Source organism: Eulemur rufifrons, chromosome 9 (assembly GCF_041146395.1).
Source record: "Eulemur rufifrons isolate Redbay chromosome 9, OSU_ERuf_1, whole genome shotgun sequence".
NCBI lineage: Eukaryota > Metazoa > Chordata > Mammalia > Primates > Lemuridae > Eulemur > Eulemur rufifrons.
Window position 1 is genome coordinate 7,376,860 of NC_090991.1, and position 17,836 is coordinate 7,394,695.

Genomic DNA, 17,836 nt, shown 5'->3' on the forward strand with positions numbered 1-17,836 from the left:
TCTGAAATGTTTTCAACCTTCTATTGCCTCCACCCAGCAGGTATCAGTCACTCCCAGCTTCCTCCCTGTAAGACCACTTGGTGCCCTATGATGTGTTCTTACAGCACCTATATGTTTGCTCTGGAGCATTTAATACAACTCTAATGTAATCATCCTTTTATATTTTTACCTTATGTTTGCCTGCCTGCTGTCACTAACATCCTTGAGGTCAGGGACCATGTCATCTTGCTCATCATTTTCTCACCAGCGTCTAACAGTGTAACCAGCACAGAGAACGTGCTCAGTAAATATTTGTTGAGTGAATTAGCAAACGGATGAATGAATGTCGTCAGAACTGTTGCCATGGCTAAGTCATTCCTGACTTTCACACTTTATAGAGTTCTGTGTTCCTTCCGTTGTCCCCTGGAGGCTTTGCTCCTTTCATATTGATAAATCTAGTTTCTTCATTTTCATTCAGAATTTTCCCTTTTGGAAACTTTTATATACCCTGTTTATGAGCAATTTCCTACTGTTCTTAGCCAGTTGACCTCCAACTATTCCATCATGTCATTTGAAGCTTCCTGTCATCGCAGGCAAACTAATGCCCGCTTGATCTATATTGGTTATTTGTCTCTGAATACATTATCTTGAGCCTGTCCTTGGCTGAATCTTAACAGATATTTCCTTACCAGAAGCAATATTGCTATTCATCAACTAGAGATTACTTAGGCACCTGTGCCTCTTTCCCTCTCTCTCTTCTTCCCTCCCTGCCTCCCTGACTCTTTGATTTATTTTCTAATTCACCCATTTAGAACATATATTGTGGTGACATCCATAGTTCCCACATCTTGAATCCAATCACCTTAGCTGATGGGCTCCTAGTCTCACGTTTGGAATCCACGTGGCTGAGCTAAACACTCTCCGCTAAGTCCCTGGCCTGAGTGTATTAGCTAAACTTACTGTCTCGTTGCTTGTGCAGTCTGTTTGTCAGGCAATTCACTGTTTTCCTCCATTTGGATGCTTAAAAAGCTTGGAATCCTTTCCCATCTTTGGGTATTTGATGCATGTTCTCTGTTCCTTTGTTTTAACATAACAGTTCTTGATATTGGGTAGGGCTTTAAAACCCTGAGAGTCAGACTGAGGATTTGTTCCCTTGTCCTCACTCCACCACCACCCCAAAAAATGCATGTACCCACACCAAACAAAATGCTGTATATGGGCTGGGCATGGTGGCTCACGCCTGTAATCCTAGCACTCTGGGAGGCCGAGGCGGGTGGATCGCTCAAGGTCAGGAGTTCGAGACCAGCCTGAGCAGGAGCGAGACCCCGTCTCTATAAAAATAGAAAGAAATTATCTGGCCAACTAAAATATATATAGAAAAAATTAGCCGGGCATGGTGGCGCATGCCTGTAGTCCCAGATACTCGAGAGGCTGAGGCAGGAGGATCGCTTAATCCCAGGAGTTTGAGGTTGCTGTGAGTGAGGCTGACGCCATGGCACTCGCTCTAGCCTGGGCAACAAAGTGAGACTTTGTCTCAAAAAAAAAAAAAAGCTGTATATGATTGTGGTAGTTCCCTAAGCCCCTGAAGCTCATCCATTGGTCAATTAATAATTAATAATTCCCTTGATTAGGATTAGGAACCTACACTTTTCTGGCATTTTTGTGCTTCCCAGTCCCCTCCAGGATTTTCCTCCCTCAATGATTATGATGGAGGAGGAGAAGGAGGAAGAACGGGAAGTGGAGGGGAAATTCCTTCCATTTTTCTTGGCCTCTGTTCTAACGTGAAACCTACCACCATCCACCCTCACTGGTTCCTTCCTGCCTCCTCTGAACAATCCTGTGACAGTGCCGTCATCGTACCCCCTTCTCTCTTTGCTCGTCACCTTCTTCCCGAATGAGCCACACTTCCTCATGCACATTTATTTTGGCTTTTGCTTCATCTACTTCTTCCTTGTTTTCAGTCACCCATGACACCTACCTGCTTGGGTTGCTGTGAGATGACAGTGACATCTCAGATGTGAAAAGGCTTTGGAAAGTCAGCACTGCAGTGGCGTTGCACAGCATAGTAGCACCCACAGCGTTCTGATGATGGTGACGGTTTGTCTGTGCTTTGAGGCAGCGCAATTTGTCCCTTCCATCACAGCTTTTTGTCACATCCTTTCAAAGCGCAGCTTCCTCTTTGGCCCTCACCTTCCTGCCCTCGCGCAGGCATCTGCTCCAGTCTTTCTTTCACTTATCTGCGGCGGGATCTTGATGGTCTTCACCCTTCTTGTCCAATTACCTGGCTTTGACAAAATGAATTCTGTTATTTCCACCTAGTGATCAGAAAGAAGCTGTATTTTCCACCTTTGCCTTCTGCCGCCTCCCGTTTCCCTTCCCAGCATTCTGGTCAGAACCACGAGCTCGCTTAGAGGCTGGGAGGCCAGCTGCCAGAGGTGTCCAAAGAAGCGATTTTCAGTTTAGTGTCTTTGCAGCCAGATGGTACGTTCTTTGCTTTGAGTCTCTTTTTCATTCGTCCTGGCCCCATTTGCTTTTCCTTAGGAGGCAATTAAAAGTTAGTTAGGCTGGGGCAAGTATAGTGTTTGGTGAGTGGCTTCAAGATTAATGGAATATTGTTTTTTGTTATGAGAGACATTCATTGGTTCATGTGCCAGGGAGCAGGAGAATGAACAGAGATATACAAAAAGGTTGAAGATACCAAAAGAGATGGGATCTAGAGAGCAGACGAGGGAGAGCAGAGGGGAGCACACTGAGGGGGGGTGTGCAGACAACGGGGCAGTAAAATGGGGGAGTTTCTACCACAGGACACGTGTTTCCTCAGGGAGCCGGAGAGTCAGAGGGTGGGGTCCGTTAGGAGGCTTAAGGACACAGGCGTAGGGTGCCGTAGCTGACTTCTGGACACACAGAAAAAGTGACAAACAGCACTCAGGTTGAGAATTCACCAAAATGTATTACTTTTCTCTTTTATTAATGCTCGGACTCAGAGCTGGGGTTTTACAAAAGTCAGATAGTGCAGAAGTGGCAGGGGCAATGGAGTTGAGGATTTTGTAAGATCATGCTTCAAATTAAGGATTATTGGATCTACGTTAAAACAAAAGGGGAGGTAAAGGAGAAGATTGGAAAAAGTGGAGGAGCCAGAGGACTAGACATCTCACTAGAGCAGAATCTTAGGTGGGGAGGGAGTGAGAGAGGGAATAATTTGGGAAGTGGGAAGTGACAGCCATGGGCCGACAGAAGAGAATGATGCTCCAGACGTGGGACAGATCTCAGACACAACAAAGCCCTGGGTGCAGCCATCGGGAGCCAGTAGCGGAAATGGATGGGCGTTAAGCTCTTTGAAGATGAGGAGGATGAGGAAGCATGAGGCTGGCTGCGTCTGAGTCATCCATACTGACATTAAAGCTTACTAGGACAATGATGAGACAGGAACCAAGCTCCAAAGCCCCTGAAAAAGTGAGTCTCGCTGAGAAGTTGGTAGAAGGCAGAGAACATAAAAGTTCATAGATAATATAGCCAGGTGGCAAGTGCTTCAATGAGGAAGGGTCTCTATGTGAGGGTGGGGAAGAAAGAGCCTGCAAGTAGCCAGAGAACACTAGGAAAATGTTCCCCTTCCTCCAAGTACCACAGGTGCATGGAGCTAGAGAGAGGTCTCCAGGAGTTGCAGTGTCCTGCAAGAGACTGGAGGCTGATGAAGCTCACCGTGAAGATGTTAGGAGAGGTTTACAGTGGGGCACAGTTCCAGGTGACACCCCCATATGGAGAGTTGGAGGCAAGGTCAGAAAGGCAGTGGGGAAGGGGGCACAGAAGCCATAGCACAAAACTAAAGTGAAGTCCCGAGAGAACTTAGCTGGCCAGAGGGCCTTGCTCAGTTCCCAGCAAGATACCTTGAGAGCCTCCAGGCTGCAGATGGCAGGACTCTGCCAGGTGACCTCAGCAATCCCTGAGGCTCTCATGCGATGCAGTCATCTTTGGCTGGGTGTTCAGACAGAGAGAATCCTACCCATTTTTCTCCTTCTCAATGTTTACAAAACCCATTTCTTTCTTGCTGGCCCCACTGTCATGCCTCCAGCCCCGTTAATGCAGGCTGATCCTAGCGGGCTCAGCGGCACTGGGCTCTGCTCCCGATGATCCCGCCAGTCCGCGGTTTTCAAACCGATCTTTCTTAAGCGCCTCCTTCCCTGTATCCTTCTTTTGTTAATAAAGAAAATAATAGGCTCCTTTGTGAGCAGAAATGTCACAGAAGCCATCTAATAATCCCAGCACCTTTTATCCTGGTATTTTCTCTGGAATAAGTTGTTTATCTCCCCAGTTCCAAAGCTGACATCAAATTTATTGCCAGCTAGGATTTATGGAGTTTAATAAAGGTGTTTCTTGGATTCATCTCAGTTAAATCTATAATAACTATTTCTCACTGTAAAAAGTCATCATCTTGCTTTGTCCTATACATTTGAACAAGAGTCTATATATATTTTTTAATATTTAAAAGAAATATCCAATATTAACGTAATTTTTCAAAACTGTTCTGTGCAAGAATCAAAGTTCATTCTTCAGTTTTACTTCCTCTGAAACTAATTTGTTTAAAGTACAGGCTTTTATTCTGTTTTTCTGTTTTAATTTCTTCTCTTTTTTTCTCATCTACTTCACCTTCCTAGAAAAATTGCTTGAGGATATCTTCATGATGTTTTATGATCCTTTTATCTAAAGAATATTATATGATTTTTCTAAATGTTATGGGATTGAGTTAATAGCTAATGTCTAAGCAGAATTGGTCCTCTATATGAAGGGCATTTCTTTGTGTTGTTTTCCTTGGGCTTGGAGAGCAGCTTGTGGGCTTTGCCCTTGCTTGGACGGTGTGGCTGTGATGTTTGTGTTTGGGTGGTCCATTTGCAACACCTGCAACCTCTATGAGGATCCATCCAACAGGATGTTCACACGTAAGCAGCCAAGCCGCTTGCTGTCTTGTGTCTTTCCTTTCTTCACTCCAACTCTTGCAAAATGATGAGATCACACTTGCCTCTGTGTGGGGAACGAGAGGTTAACAGGCAGTAAAGCACATGAAGCCAGAACTGCCCGAACGCCGCCCGCACCGGCTGCACCTTCCAGTAAAGCTCCAGGGAAGACCCAGTGTCTACTCAGAGGACAAAGCAAGCAGAAGGGACCACAGCCACATGCTTGCTACTCTCTGACCCTTTTCACGTCAGCACTCTCCAGGAGAGCAGGCCAATGTCTGGTCCTCAAATGAGAGCTGGTCAGAACATCAGCACCCCCGTCCATTCTTGGAGATTAAGTGAGGAGGGAGGAGTGAAGCGATTTTGGTCTGAACAAGTGTTTCCTTTTCATCTGGGAACAAAAAGCTGGAAGCACTGACATCTCTGAGGATTGGGAGATGGGTGCAGGCATGCCTGTGTTTGAGGGCTGATAGGAGGGTGTGCATTTCCTTGTGAATATTAAACAACACGGATCATCAGACACAAGAAAAAATAACAACTGCATCCTCCTTTTAGGAAAAAAACTTGGATATACCTTCAACAACCGGAACTTTCACAACGTGTCTCTGGGGCAAGGACAGGAGGTAGTGGCGGAGGCTGCGCTGGACCTCGCTGCCAAGAAAGGGCACTGGGTCATTTTGCAGGTATGCCTGTCTGCCCTGATCTGGTCATTCTTGTCCCCGTACCTGCTGGGCTTCATCCCACAGACTCTGGGCTTCTCAGTCCACTCTTGCCTTCACACCCACCTGTCCTTCCACGCCCCTGTCCCCTTCACGTCCCAATCTCCTCTCCTTCCAGTTCTCCCCATGCACACGCTCTCTTCCCTGCACACCTCTAATAACTCTTCTTCTCCCCCTTCACCTGCTCTGCAGCTGTCTCTAGTCCACATAGGTCTGCTCACGAAAGGGAGCAGATTCCCGCTCCTGTGCACGTGCAGCAAGCTGGCATTTAATCGAAGGCCATGGCAGCCGGATTCTTTCCTGTGAACTTTGTGGAAACTTCCTCTGTTGTCCCTTTATACTGTGCTACATGTCATATGCCCTTCGTTACACATGTGACTAGAATGTGCGAACAACCGTAGCCTCTTCGCTGGGAGTTCACACTGGTGTTTGGAAATCTGGAACCCCTAGTACTAGCAATTTCGTCAGACAGTTACAAGGGAAAAGGCTGCCTCTCTTCCATCATGGCCTGTCCTCTTAATCATTTTTTGTACAACATGTGTGGATGCTGGGGCGGAATATTCTACAGTCACCTCTATTACAGCTCCATGGCTGTGTTGACAGGGTTTGTTATATGACTGCACTCTTCACTAAATTTCCCTATGAAAAGAGATGCTCCTGTTTACCTTTTACCACCCAGCCCACTGCCTTGAACATAGTAAACACCAAAACCAAAGCCTGGTGGGTGAAAGAATCAGTGAAGAAATTAAAGAAAGCAAGCGTAAATGAAAAAGCCAGTCACTCCCATCCCATCCTGACTTCCATTACCAAGACCCCCTCTGTCTCCCGATTCACTCACGGCACCACATCTTGGGGCTTCACCCTTAATTGTTCCGTTATTTATTCGGAGTCTAGCAACTGAGGGCTCTGCCACTCCCTGGGACTCCTTTTCCAGAAGCAGTGGGAATCTCAGGAGAAAAGATGATGACAGCTGGGGTCCCTGCTTCCTCCCACTCGGATCAGCACAGAGAGACCCCTTCTGGGCACTAGCGCCCTGGGAAGCCAGCTGCTCAGCCTGGAGGTCGGCGTCTGTTTCTGAGACTGCGCTGCTGCCTCCAACGAGCCCATCCCCCAGCACCGACTGGCTGCCCAGGGCACCCAAATCTGGTGCAGATGTGGCTGCTGGGAGCTCTCAGATACTGAACTCAGCAATCCCTCTTTAATCCCTGATGATTGGACATTTATTTCCAAGGGAAATTATAATGAAAAACCCGGGTGCCTGCCTCTCCCCCCCACCCAAGGAAGCATTTGAATGTTGAATAGATATAATCTGTCCAAACTATAAAATGCTAACAGAAACAAAAGACTCCTGCTGGTTTGTAACATCTCTGTGAGGAATCCTAGCTACCCTGGTTCTAAGAATTCCCTGGTGTACTGAACTAGACTGGACCAGAACCCCACGGAACAGTATTTCCCAGCCTATAAACCTGAGAGATTCACTGGAAAAAAGGAAAAACCATTAACAAGCTCATCTTTCAAACTTTGGAAAACCCTGCACACAAATCCCTTTCAGGAAGATTTTCAGCCGGGCACAGTGGCTCACACCTGTGTTCCCAGCTACTCAGCAAACTGAGGCAGGACGATCACTTGAGCCCAGGAGTTGGATGTTGCAGTGATCTATGATCAAGCCACTGCACTCCAGCCTGGGTGGTAAAGTGAGTGATATGAGTGATAGACCCATATCTTTAAAAAAAAAAAGAAGAAGAAGATTTTCAATATATTCATAGGTTAATCATATAGAAATCTCATTCAATCCAGTACCTCCCAAATTTAGTTGAACACAGACCTTCTTCATGGACCTAACATCTATTAACATCTCATGGCACACTTTTGGGAAATACCACTTGAAGACCCCAGCCCAGATGAGCTAGGGATTGTCTCTTGGGAAAGCTGGCTTCTCAGGCCCTGGGCGAGAGAACAAAGCTACTCTTTCCCCTCCTCCTTCCTGTCTGCAGTGGCTGTTGGTGGGTTTCCCAGGCCCTGCCATATCCTGGCCCATAAACCCAGGCAGGCAGCCTCAGGGATCTCTGAATCCACCCCAGGGTTCTATCCTCAAACAACAGGGATTCTATCTCCCAGCCCTGCCCTGCCCAGTGGCAGAAGTTGGAATTCCTGAAGAAGCAGAAGCTGCCAAATTACTCATTTGTGGGTTGCTGGTGATGCCAGCTAACAGGAACCGTGTATCTCTAGGTAGCCTACTAAACCCTCTGCTCCAATAGAGTGATTGTAAGTGAATTCCTTAATTTAGCAAATTTTCATCTCAACAACTACTGATCTTACATTGCATTTCGCAATATACAAAGCCCTTTCAAATCCACTACCTTTGGTTATTTGCAGCAACTCTGTGAAATAAGTATGGCAAACATTATTATTATTTCTCTTTTTATAGAAGAGAAAACAGTACTCAGAGACCAAATTGCTGTGGTCCAAGTATTGTGCTTAGTGCTGATCTGTGTATTTAAGGCTCTGCATGCCTACTTCCTCAAATATTTACCAAGGAGCTTTTATCTATCCACTATAATGAAACACATTGCAATGAATCCAAGTGACTATCCTCACTAAGGTGAAAGGTGCATTCTGCAAATTAATGCTGAGAAATAAATGTAGGATTCGATATGTAGACAGACAGATACGAATCAGATTTGGGGGATGGAGAAAGGCTCAAAGACCAGACAGAGAAATTTGGGATTGGAGAAGAGAGGCTTTGTCGTCTTTGAACAGCATTGACTCAGTGTGTTTTAGGAAGATAAGTTTGGCAACAATTAGCAGAATGGTTTGGAGAGGAGGAGAGACAACTCAGGGAAACTAGCTAGAAGGAATTTAAATCAGTGCCTTTCAAATTTTAACTTGCATACGAATTACTGCCCAAGGATCTCGTTAAAATGTGCTGATTCCGTGAGTCTGGGTAGGATCTAAGATTCTGCATTTCTAACTAGCTCCTAGGTAATGCCAGCAATGCTGGTCCGTGGGCCCAGTTTTGACTGTCAAGAGTTCAAACAATCTAAGTGTCAGGTCATAGGGAATTGGACTTGGGATTTAACCACGTGTTAGATTCTGAAATTGCGGGAACTTGTTACAAATGCAAATTTTCAGGCCTCAACGTAGACCTGCCAAATCTGAAATTCTGGGGTTGGGGGGCAAAAGAATCTGCATTTTAATAAGCCCTTCCAGTGATTCGCATGCACAATCAAGAACACTAGCTGGAAAAACTGAGGATATCAAGGGATAGAGCTTGATTGCAAGACTCTGTGATGTGATTTAAGATATTTCTGCCTTTAAAAAGCGCTGGGTAGCACAATCACCTGAGTGTGTGTAATGCCATTGAACCGTATGCTCAAAAGGGGTTGAGATGGTAAATTTTATGTTATGTCTATCTTATCATGATTTTTAAAAAATTATTTGATGCTAAGATCAGGCTCCCCCTCTAGCTGCCTTCCTGATAGCTGATTACTGCTAACAGAGCTAAGCAGATGCCTACATGGGGGTCTTCCCTTCCCACCAGAACATCCACCTGGTGGCCAAGTGGCTCAGCACCCTGGAGAAGAAGCTGGAAGAGCACAGTGAGAACAGCCACCCAGAGTTCAGGGTCTTCATCAGTGCAGAGCCGGCACCCTCCCCCGAGGGCCACATCATCCCTCAGGGCATCCTGGAGAACTCCATTAAGATCACCAACGAGCCCCCCACGGGCATGCATGCCAACCTGCACAAGGCCCTGGACAACTTCACGCAGGTACTGCCCTGGGAGGGAGGGGAGAAGAACGTCCCTCCTACAAAAGAGCAGACACAAACTGGGTGGGAGAAGAGCATGCAACTCAGGGAGCACCGGGGTGCTGCTGGGCTAGGGGGCAATGCCAGCAGGGGCGAAATGCGTTCCCTCTGTGAATGACCTCCAGCCGGTGCCCACTCAGGTCAACCCCACTCTCCATTGCCAGGTACACCGGGGGCGGCGGGGGGTGTCACACTTAGGGCCTTTCTTTGACAAGAAGAATGGGAGAACTTTCTCCAGGTCTACTGTTAGGTAATATTCCAAGACAGAGAAGGCCACGTTACTGAAAACCTAGTACTGGGTCCCGCGCTGACTAGCTAGGCACGCTGTCTTCAGGTGCAGGGGCATGACATCACCTGACGTCTGCATGAATCTTGAGTATCAAGGGTGCAAATAATCCAGGTGTGAGACAGTTGGGAATTGGACTTGAGATGTCACTGTGTGTCAGACTCTGCAAGTGTGACCCACAGACCAGCGGCACCTGCATCACCTGGGAACATGTTAAAAATGCAAATTCTCAGGCACCACCTGAGACCTGCTGAATCTGAAACTCTGGGGTGGCACCTAGGAATCTGTGTTTTAACAAGCTCCGCAGGTAAGTTTAATGCACACGCAAGTTTGAGAACCCTCCGCTCCAGAGAGACCCAGAATATCAAAGCACAGAATTCAAATTAAGGCGACTATGTTCCTTGGAAATTTCACTACCGGGAATTCTAAGACTCGTGTTGTGGAGTGTTTATTTGTGGCCAAGTCCGTACCCATGGTGGCTGACTACCGATGTGAAGTTGCAGCAACAAGCTCTGCGACTCAGGCCTCTTCCATCTTCTCAGGAAGGTCCCATTTCTTGTTGCTTCTCCCTTGGGAGTTCACCTTCCTGAGGAGGGGAGTACACAAAGGCATGAATATCAGGAGGGTGGGGGCCCAGGGGATCGCCTTAAAATCCACCCACCACACCAGGCCTTGGTGGAATCCTAGGGGCAGGTTCTGGAAGGGGTTGGGGAGGTTTTCCTGTCTACAGTCACCTTTTAATAGCACCAATGGGTCTCTGGTTTCACAGAGCTGGTGCTAAAACTCCCAAGTCCCACGTGGGTCACTTAGGTAACTTTTTCTTTTTTTTTTTTTTTTGAGACAGAGTCTCGCTCTGTTGCCCGGGGTAGAGAGAGTGCCGTGGCGTCAGCCTAGCTCACAGCAACCTCAAACTCCTCGGCTTAAGGGATCCTCCTGCCTCAGACTCCCGAGTAGCTAGAACTACAGGCATGTGCCACTGTGCCCGGCTAATTTTTTCCATGTATATTTTTAGTTGGCCAGATAATTTCTTTCTATTTTTAGTAGAGACGAGGTCTCGCTCTTGCTCAGGCTGGTCTTGAACTCCTGACCTCGAGCGATCCTCCCGCCTCGGCCTCCCAGAGTGTTAGGATTACAGGTGTGAGCCATCGCACCCGGCACACCTGGGTAACTTGAAACAAGCCATCCAACAGGAAGCTGTGCCAGCTAGCCCAACAAAAACCTTTGGTGCCTGGTTTAAACTTAGATGAAGAGCACGTGGCAGTCAGAGTCTCCGAAGATTTTACTGACTGCATGATACCCACATAGGGTAGGACTCACACAGCCCAGCTTGAAGAGGGAAGCTTCTGCAAAGATTTGAGAAGCAAAACACATCCAGTCACCTTTTCCACACCCCTTCCCAACCCAACTCCGGAACTCACGTGTCATGTGGAACAGAGAATGGGTGAACGTTCCCAGGAGACTCAGGATATTTTAGCTGGAAGTTTCTGCTAAGAAATACCCACCCCTTGTGGGGTGGAAGGTGGGGTAGGCTCTTGTCCAAGGCCGTCGTCCTTCCTTCCAGGCCTCCTCCAGTCGGCCTTGACTAAACTCCTAGGTGCTCTGTACCAGAGGCCAACACTTCTCCATTTTCTAGGTTTCATATTCCAGGTGGGGAAAACATACATTCTTAAGTTTTAAATCTACAGCCTTCTTTACAGGAAGCTGTAGCTGGTTTCAAGCAGACCACTTCTGCCTTTAAAAGACATAGGGTTGCACAATAATGTGAGCGCACATAATGCCGCTGAACTGTGCACTTAAAAATGGTGAAGATCATAAGTTTTATGTTATTTTACCACAGTTTTAAAATTAAAAGTTTTAAAAAAAAGGCATTAGGATGCAGGGAGTTGGCTCTATTAAAGGCTCCGGGAGTACACGGTTCTCAGCTCTTCTGCCTTGGAAGGACAGGAGCAGATGTCTCGCATGCCGTGTCTCCTAATGGTTAATATGGGTCCCCAGTAGGATTATTGTCATCTATAGCCACACCTGGCTTCATCTTCTCAGTGTCCTCCTGGGCCGTCGTTCTTGGGCTTATCTCCTTGCAAGCCTGATGTCAGATCTTGGTCACTGGGTAACTGGGAAATACATCCCAAGAGCTGATGGCTTTTCCTGGTTATTCTGTCCCTGCCTCGGTTGGTTCTTTCACCATTCATGGCCACGTTCAGCACCTTGTTCTAAGAAAGAGTGACGGACTTAAGAGCATGTTCACTGTCCGTGAGAGTTTGCACCGCCCCGTTCTCCCGTACACGTGCCCTGGGACGGCAGCCTGAGGAACGTCCCACACTCGCCCTGCTCCTCCAGAGCCCGTCGCAGCCATTTAAAGGACAAATTGCAGAACGGAGCTCTTTTTAATCCCTGCTTCCCCGAAAGCTGTGCTGTTCGGGGATGATTATTTTATTCTGACTTGTGTTTGAGTGTGCCACTGTCAGCCGGTTTTGGCATCTTAACATATGATTTCTTGTCTTTGTGCATAAAGGCATTTTTCAGCAGGACTCGATTTTTTCCAATGTGCAAGAAGTAACAAGCGAAGCATCCTTCGTGTCTGTAGAGAACAGCTCTATGCAGAAAACAGTTCTCAAATTCTTGCTTGCACAAGGCAATGGCCTTGTCCACTGCACCACCTCTGACCTTTCACATCCATGCGTTTGTGGCAAGCATGACACCAACAAAAGCAGTATAGGTCCCCCCCATACCCAGAGAGAGAGAGAGAGAGACTCTGTCGTGGGTTCTCCATGGAAAAGTCCGATGCCCTAGAAGCTCCCTCTGCCCTAGTTCCTCTGGCGCTCTCATTTGTGTGAGCGAGTCTAAAACCAAGTCCCAGAAGAAATGTCAGGACTGAACCCAGTACAATTTGTGTGGGCTTTGAGAATGCGTCTCTGGGGCTCCAGCCACATCTTGCTCTATCCTGAACAGAGAAAATCTCACTCAGAGGAAATTATTTTTAATTCCAAAGAGTCCAGGGGTTCCTTTCCCATCATCCCTTTGGAATCCCCACCATCACCAGCCCCCTGAACACCCGCCAAGCACAGCTCCATTGTCTGCCTCTCAACCATCCCCTGATCCTCTTGCCTTCCCTCTGTCCCTTCTTTCATCCCTTCCCCGTGCACCACATCCTTTCCCTGGCATCGTGCTCTGCAGCCAGGACCCCCGGGGACCCTTGTTCCCTCAGCTCGTGTCTGGCCACCCCTGCCCAGGTTCGGAGGTGCAGCGGGGACGGGGAAGAGCACAGCACACCTCAGATCCCTGTGACTCCAGTTCCCGTCCTCTCTCGTTTCTGCAGCTCCCCAGCAGATAGGCAGTAAGCACCCCCACTAAGCTTCCGTGAAGGGCGAGGAAAGCGTTTCAGGAAGGGAAGATCTTAGAGCTGATGCTGTGGGAGTCCCCACACCCTCCCGGTGCTCCGTGAAAGTAACGTAACAAACATGACATCCCCGTGGCCTTGTTCTCTATTAGCTGTGCTAGGAACCTGATTAGCACACGTATATGCTCAAACTTGAGCCATCAACCAAACCCCGTTATAACGTGAATCTAAGCCTAAACTCAAATTCTAAACCTCTGCGAGTTCCCCTCAAGCCCTGACCCCAAGCCTAGCCTCAGTGCAAGCTGTAGTCTCACAGTAGCTCAACCCTGGCTAGGGTATACAGTCACTTTCCCCAGCGTGAACCCCAATCGTCACCCGCGCTCGCCTGCCCCGTGTGGGGGAAACCGCATGTCAACATCGGAAGCGGTGCTTTCCTTTCAGGACACTCTGGAGATGTGTTCCCGGGAGACGGAGTTTAAGAGCATCCTCTTCGCTCTTTGCTACTTTCACGCGGTGGTGGCAGAAAGACGAAAGTTTGGGCCCCAGGGGTGGAATCGCTCCTACCCCTTTAACACGGGGGACCTCACCATCTCCGTGAATGTCCTCTACAACTTCTTGGAGGCCAACGCCAAGGTAAAAGAAACAGACATTCAGGGACCAGCCGGGAGGAGGTCAGGAGGGCCGCCTCTCAGAAGGACGATGTGGTGTCACCACACAGAGGGAGGGGAGCGTGTGTCAGGGAAGAGTCACACTCTGCACAGGGGGATGAGGAAGTGCCAACCCCAGGACCGGCCCGAGGCTGAGATCGGTACAACGATGAGGTCAGAGCAAGGAAGCTCAGCAAAGCAAGCTAGTGACCCTGTCACGTGTGAGTCGGCCCATGAGAGTTTGTCCCAGGGCCCCCCAGACCACCCTGCGTACTCGCAGCGTGGCAGGTGGGCTGCCCATCAGCGGGAAGAGACCCCACACTCACCTAAGTTCCCAATTTAACCAGTCAAAGGTGCAGACCTCCTCCCGGGGGGCTGGGGGGCACACAGACCCCCACACAGGAACGGTCTTGCCAAAGTTGAAGAAGAAACCCCATCTCCTTTCTTCTCTGTCTGATGTCTCCTTTTCAAAGAAAACTTATATCAACAACGGATGCTCTTCCAAGTAAGGGACTTTCACACCATCAAGGTTATTTTAGTTCATGGGCCAAACGGCCTCAGCGGGGCCATCCTCTCTTCCTGGTGGGGAAATGAATCGGCCCAGATGTCCCGAGAGATCCTTCTGCCTTCAGCCCGTGGGTCCCGGGAAGCCCGCCCGGCACACACTGTCCCTTCACCTGCTGGCTTTCCCCAAGTGGCTTCCCTCCCGAAGTGTCACACCAGTGAACCTGTGTGCTGTTCACTGCAGCCTTTCCTAGGAGATGGTTAATTAATCGTCTAATTAATGACAGAAAATTAGAAAAGTGTCCTGGTCCTCACTTTTCTCCCTTTGACATTCACCTATTTAAAGGGCTTCTAGTAGGGTCTGACTTTGCAGATTGTCACAGTTAATGACCAGGAAAGAGGGAGGGCATCTGTGTGAGGGAGCATGAAGACCAGTAAGACGTTGCTTCTGATCTCCAGAAACGTCCCATCTGGCAGCTCGTGCACCGCCCGCATGGGGGCCAGCCCCACGTCTGTGTGGAGGTCACCCTTTCTGTCCTTCCCCTGTCCCTCAGGTCCCCTACGATGACTTGCGCTACCTGTTTGGTGAGATCATGTACGGAGGCCATATCACAGACGACTGGGACAGGAGACTCTGCAGAACCTATCTGGAGGAATTCGTTAAACCGGAAATGTTAGAGGGAGAGCTGTCTCTGGCCCCAGGGTTCCCACTCCCAGGCAACTTGGACTACCCTGGTTACCATCAGGTGAGGCTCTGCTCTTTGCTGGTTCCGGCGTGACGGTGCTCACCTGCTTCCCTGCACAACCGGAATGCCCAGGCGGGGGCCGGGGGCAGTGGCTCGGATAGCTGAGCTCATATCAGGTTTGGTCCTCCGCCCCAGGCTTGCCCTGTCCAACTTGAAAACCACGGGATTTCTAGCCTCAGATTAATAACAAGATTGAACCTTTGGGGAGCTTTTTATTCTTGATGTCTGGTTAGATAATTCTATTGGTTGCTCTTTTTTTTTCTACAAATAACATCTGGGGCAGTTATTTGGTTGTTTTCACTCAGGACATTGACAAAGCCATTATTAATGGAGCAAAATTTCAGGTAAGAAGTTAGCTAACTTTTGGTAAAGTTCATACCAGTGATTCAAACATCTTCAGGAAAACATGGTCTTGTGGCCAGATCACTCGCCCCTCCCAGGCCCTGTCAACTGCCATGAACACAGGCACACACCACACACATCTGCCAAGAACAGTGTTCTCATAGAGGTTTCCTTACTATTACTCTGGTTTTTCATATTACTATTACCACAGCTATTTTTAAAGTATTCATCTTTGCCTATTTCACTTGCCATGGAAAATATATTAAAAGATCATTTTAAAGAAACAATAAAAAGCTTTTATTGCTGGACTTTCGAACATGCCAAGAAGAATTCTTGAATACCAAGCTCAAGGGAAATACTGGTCATAGGGGTATTAACTATGAGCTTTAAAATAATTTTTTTAATTCATAAAACTTAAGAAGGTAAGTCACAAAAGCCATTTGATCCAGGAAAACTGGACCTATGAGAAGAAGTTAAAAACAATAAGACTCTTTAAGGAAAATAAGAGGAATTTTTTTAACGCCTTGACCGAAGGCTTCAAGGCCAGGAAAATTGTGCAATAGCATCCCCTAGTGTCCACGGGGTAATTTGACAAGCGACTGAAACAAGTGACAGGCAAAGCGAGAAGAATCCTCTGCCAGGGCTGTTGTCTTATCCACAGTAACGTGGTTTGCACACTTTCAAACGACTGAGGCTGGCTGTTCTTTCTTAGTACCTCTCTTTATATGGCAGCTAACAGATGTTACAGGGCAGCCACGAAGAACCCAGGCGTGTGGTAAGTACTAGAGGGAATACAGAAATTACATGAACACTCAAATTTGCCTTTGAGGAATGAGCAATCTTTTACTTAGAGTAGATGTTAGTAATACCAAGAAATCATCAAAATCATACTAGGAAAACAATCATAATAGGAGCTAAACTTGGAGGCTATTTTCCAGTGATCATAAAAAGAATTGTGAAGGAATACTCAAAACATCTGGAGAGGAAAGCGAGCTTTACCACTGGGGAGGATGTTTGAGGCGTGGCAGGCTGTGGCCACTAGCGCTGACCATGGGGAAGTATTGTTTGGCTGACACACTGTTGGAAAAACTTTTACTGCAAATGTCTTTGATCAGGGGCATGAACTGTCCAGCCTGCAGCCCATTTCACATGTGCATTTTGTGTGCAACAGCCCCGTTATGTGTTAGCATTGTCATCCCTGATTTAGATAAACAGAGGGGAGAGAAAAGGGAATTTAAGGGGGAGGGGTCTGGGATGTCCTCCTCGTCTAGCAGGGAGCCATGGGAAGAGGTGGGAATGGAGACAGAAAAAGTTATCTAAGCTTCCCAGAAAGAAAAAAGAGTGACACAATGAATGCGGGAGCTTTGGGAAACTGGCCCGGCCTGCGGAAGCAGATGACGTGCGCTGACAGGTGCACGAGTAGGTGGAGGGCAGGCTGAAGTCAACCAGGGTGGGTCCGCTGTGTCCCCTTGAGGGCTACTGGTGCCAGAGGCCTTGTCTGGCCCTGCGACTGCCCCGCAGAAGACCAGCCAGTGTGGGAGACGGGAGACACATCTTGGTTTCCTTTTACTTGCCCTTGCCCTTGATTTTCAGTACATCGATGCCCAGTTGCCCCCAGAGTCGCCCTACCTCTACGGCCTCCACCCGAATGCAGAGATTGGCTTCCTGACCCAGACCTCGGAGAAGCTCTTCCGCACCGTGCTGGAGCTGCAGCCTCAGGACAGCCAGGCCGGAGACGCCGCAGGGGCCACAAGAGAAGAAAAGGTGCACGGCGGGGACTGTCTGAGGGCCTTCTGGGGCGCCCAGGGATTGTAGGTAGACAGCCTTCTCCTGCTGGCACGTGGGCAGCGCATGGCACAGACAGTACCCAGGCCCAGCCCGTGCAGCCTGGAGATGCCTGCCCCGCACCTCCAAGGGCCCCTCCTCCTCCTCCAGCCATCACCACATCGGCCATCTGGTAGAATCATAGGAAGTCCCTGACGTTGGGTTTGGCAGTTTTCTTTGCTCCTCCACCCAAGTCGGTTTGTATTCAGTTTGTCTGCCGAAGTGAAAAGGGCAGGGCTGAGCAATGGTGGCCTGGGAAGCTTGACACTGACTTCACGGTTCCTTGGCAAACTAGTAACGCTGGGCGGGGAGCAGCCCCTAGGCACCTCCACCCTCATTCTACCAACTAGATGTCCGTGTGGATGACACTCCTCTAAAATGAATGTGCCTTCTCTGTGCGAATGACTTCTAGACGGAGTCTCTGAACACACAGATACATCCTGTGCTACTAAGCACAGGACTCCTACAATTCTAGGAAGGGGTGGGGAACCGTGGAGTAGCAAGGCACACTGGGGTGAGGTGTGGGTTCAGGACAACTCAAGGCAATCTGGGGGCTCTGTTCCTGCTGCGGGGGTAGCTGAGGGCAGAAAAGGAATCGGCCACCACCGTGAAACCAGGACAAGCTAACGCAGCTTGCAAGAGATGTTCTTCCACCAGCCCACATCCACCCTACTGTCCTGCCTGGCTTCCTTCCAT

At 48.5% G+C, this 17,836-nt stretch overlaps 1 protein-coding gene across 1 annotated transcript in view; it reads left to right on the top strand.

The window, feature by feature from the left end:
• Nucleotides 1-17,836, top strand: part of DNAH9 (dynein axonemal heavy chain 9) — a 306,203-nt gene that overhangs the window by 265,012 nt on the left and 23,355 nt on the right. Inside the window, exons 62-66 of the mRNA XM_069483261.1 lie at nt 5,484-5,611; nt 9,189-9,416; nt 13,519-13,710; nt 14,783-14,974; nt 16,910-17,080. Coding sequence (XP_069339362.1) covers nt 5,484-5,611; nt 9,189-9,416; nt 13,519-13,710; nt 14,783-14,974; nt 16,910-17,080 — 911 coding nt within the window. The remainder of the gene's footprint in view (nt 1-5,483; nt 5,612-9,188; nt 9,417-13,518; nt 13,711-14,782; nt 14,975-16,909; nt 17,081-17,836) is intronic.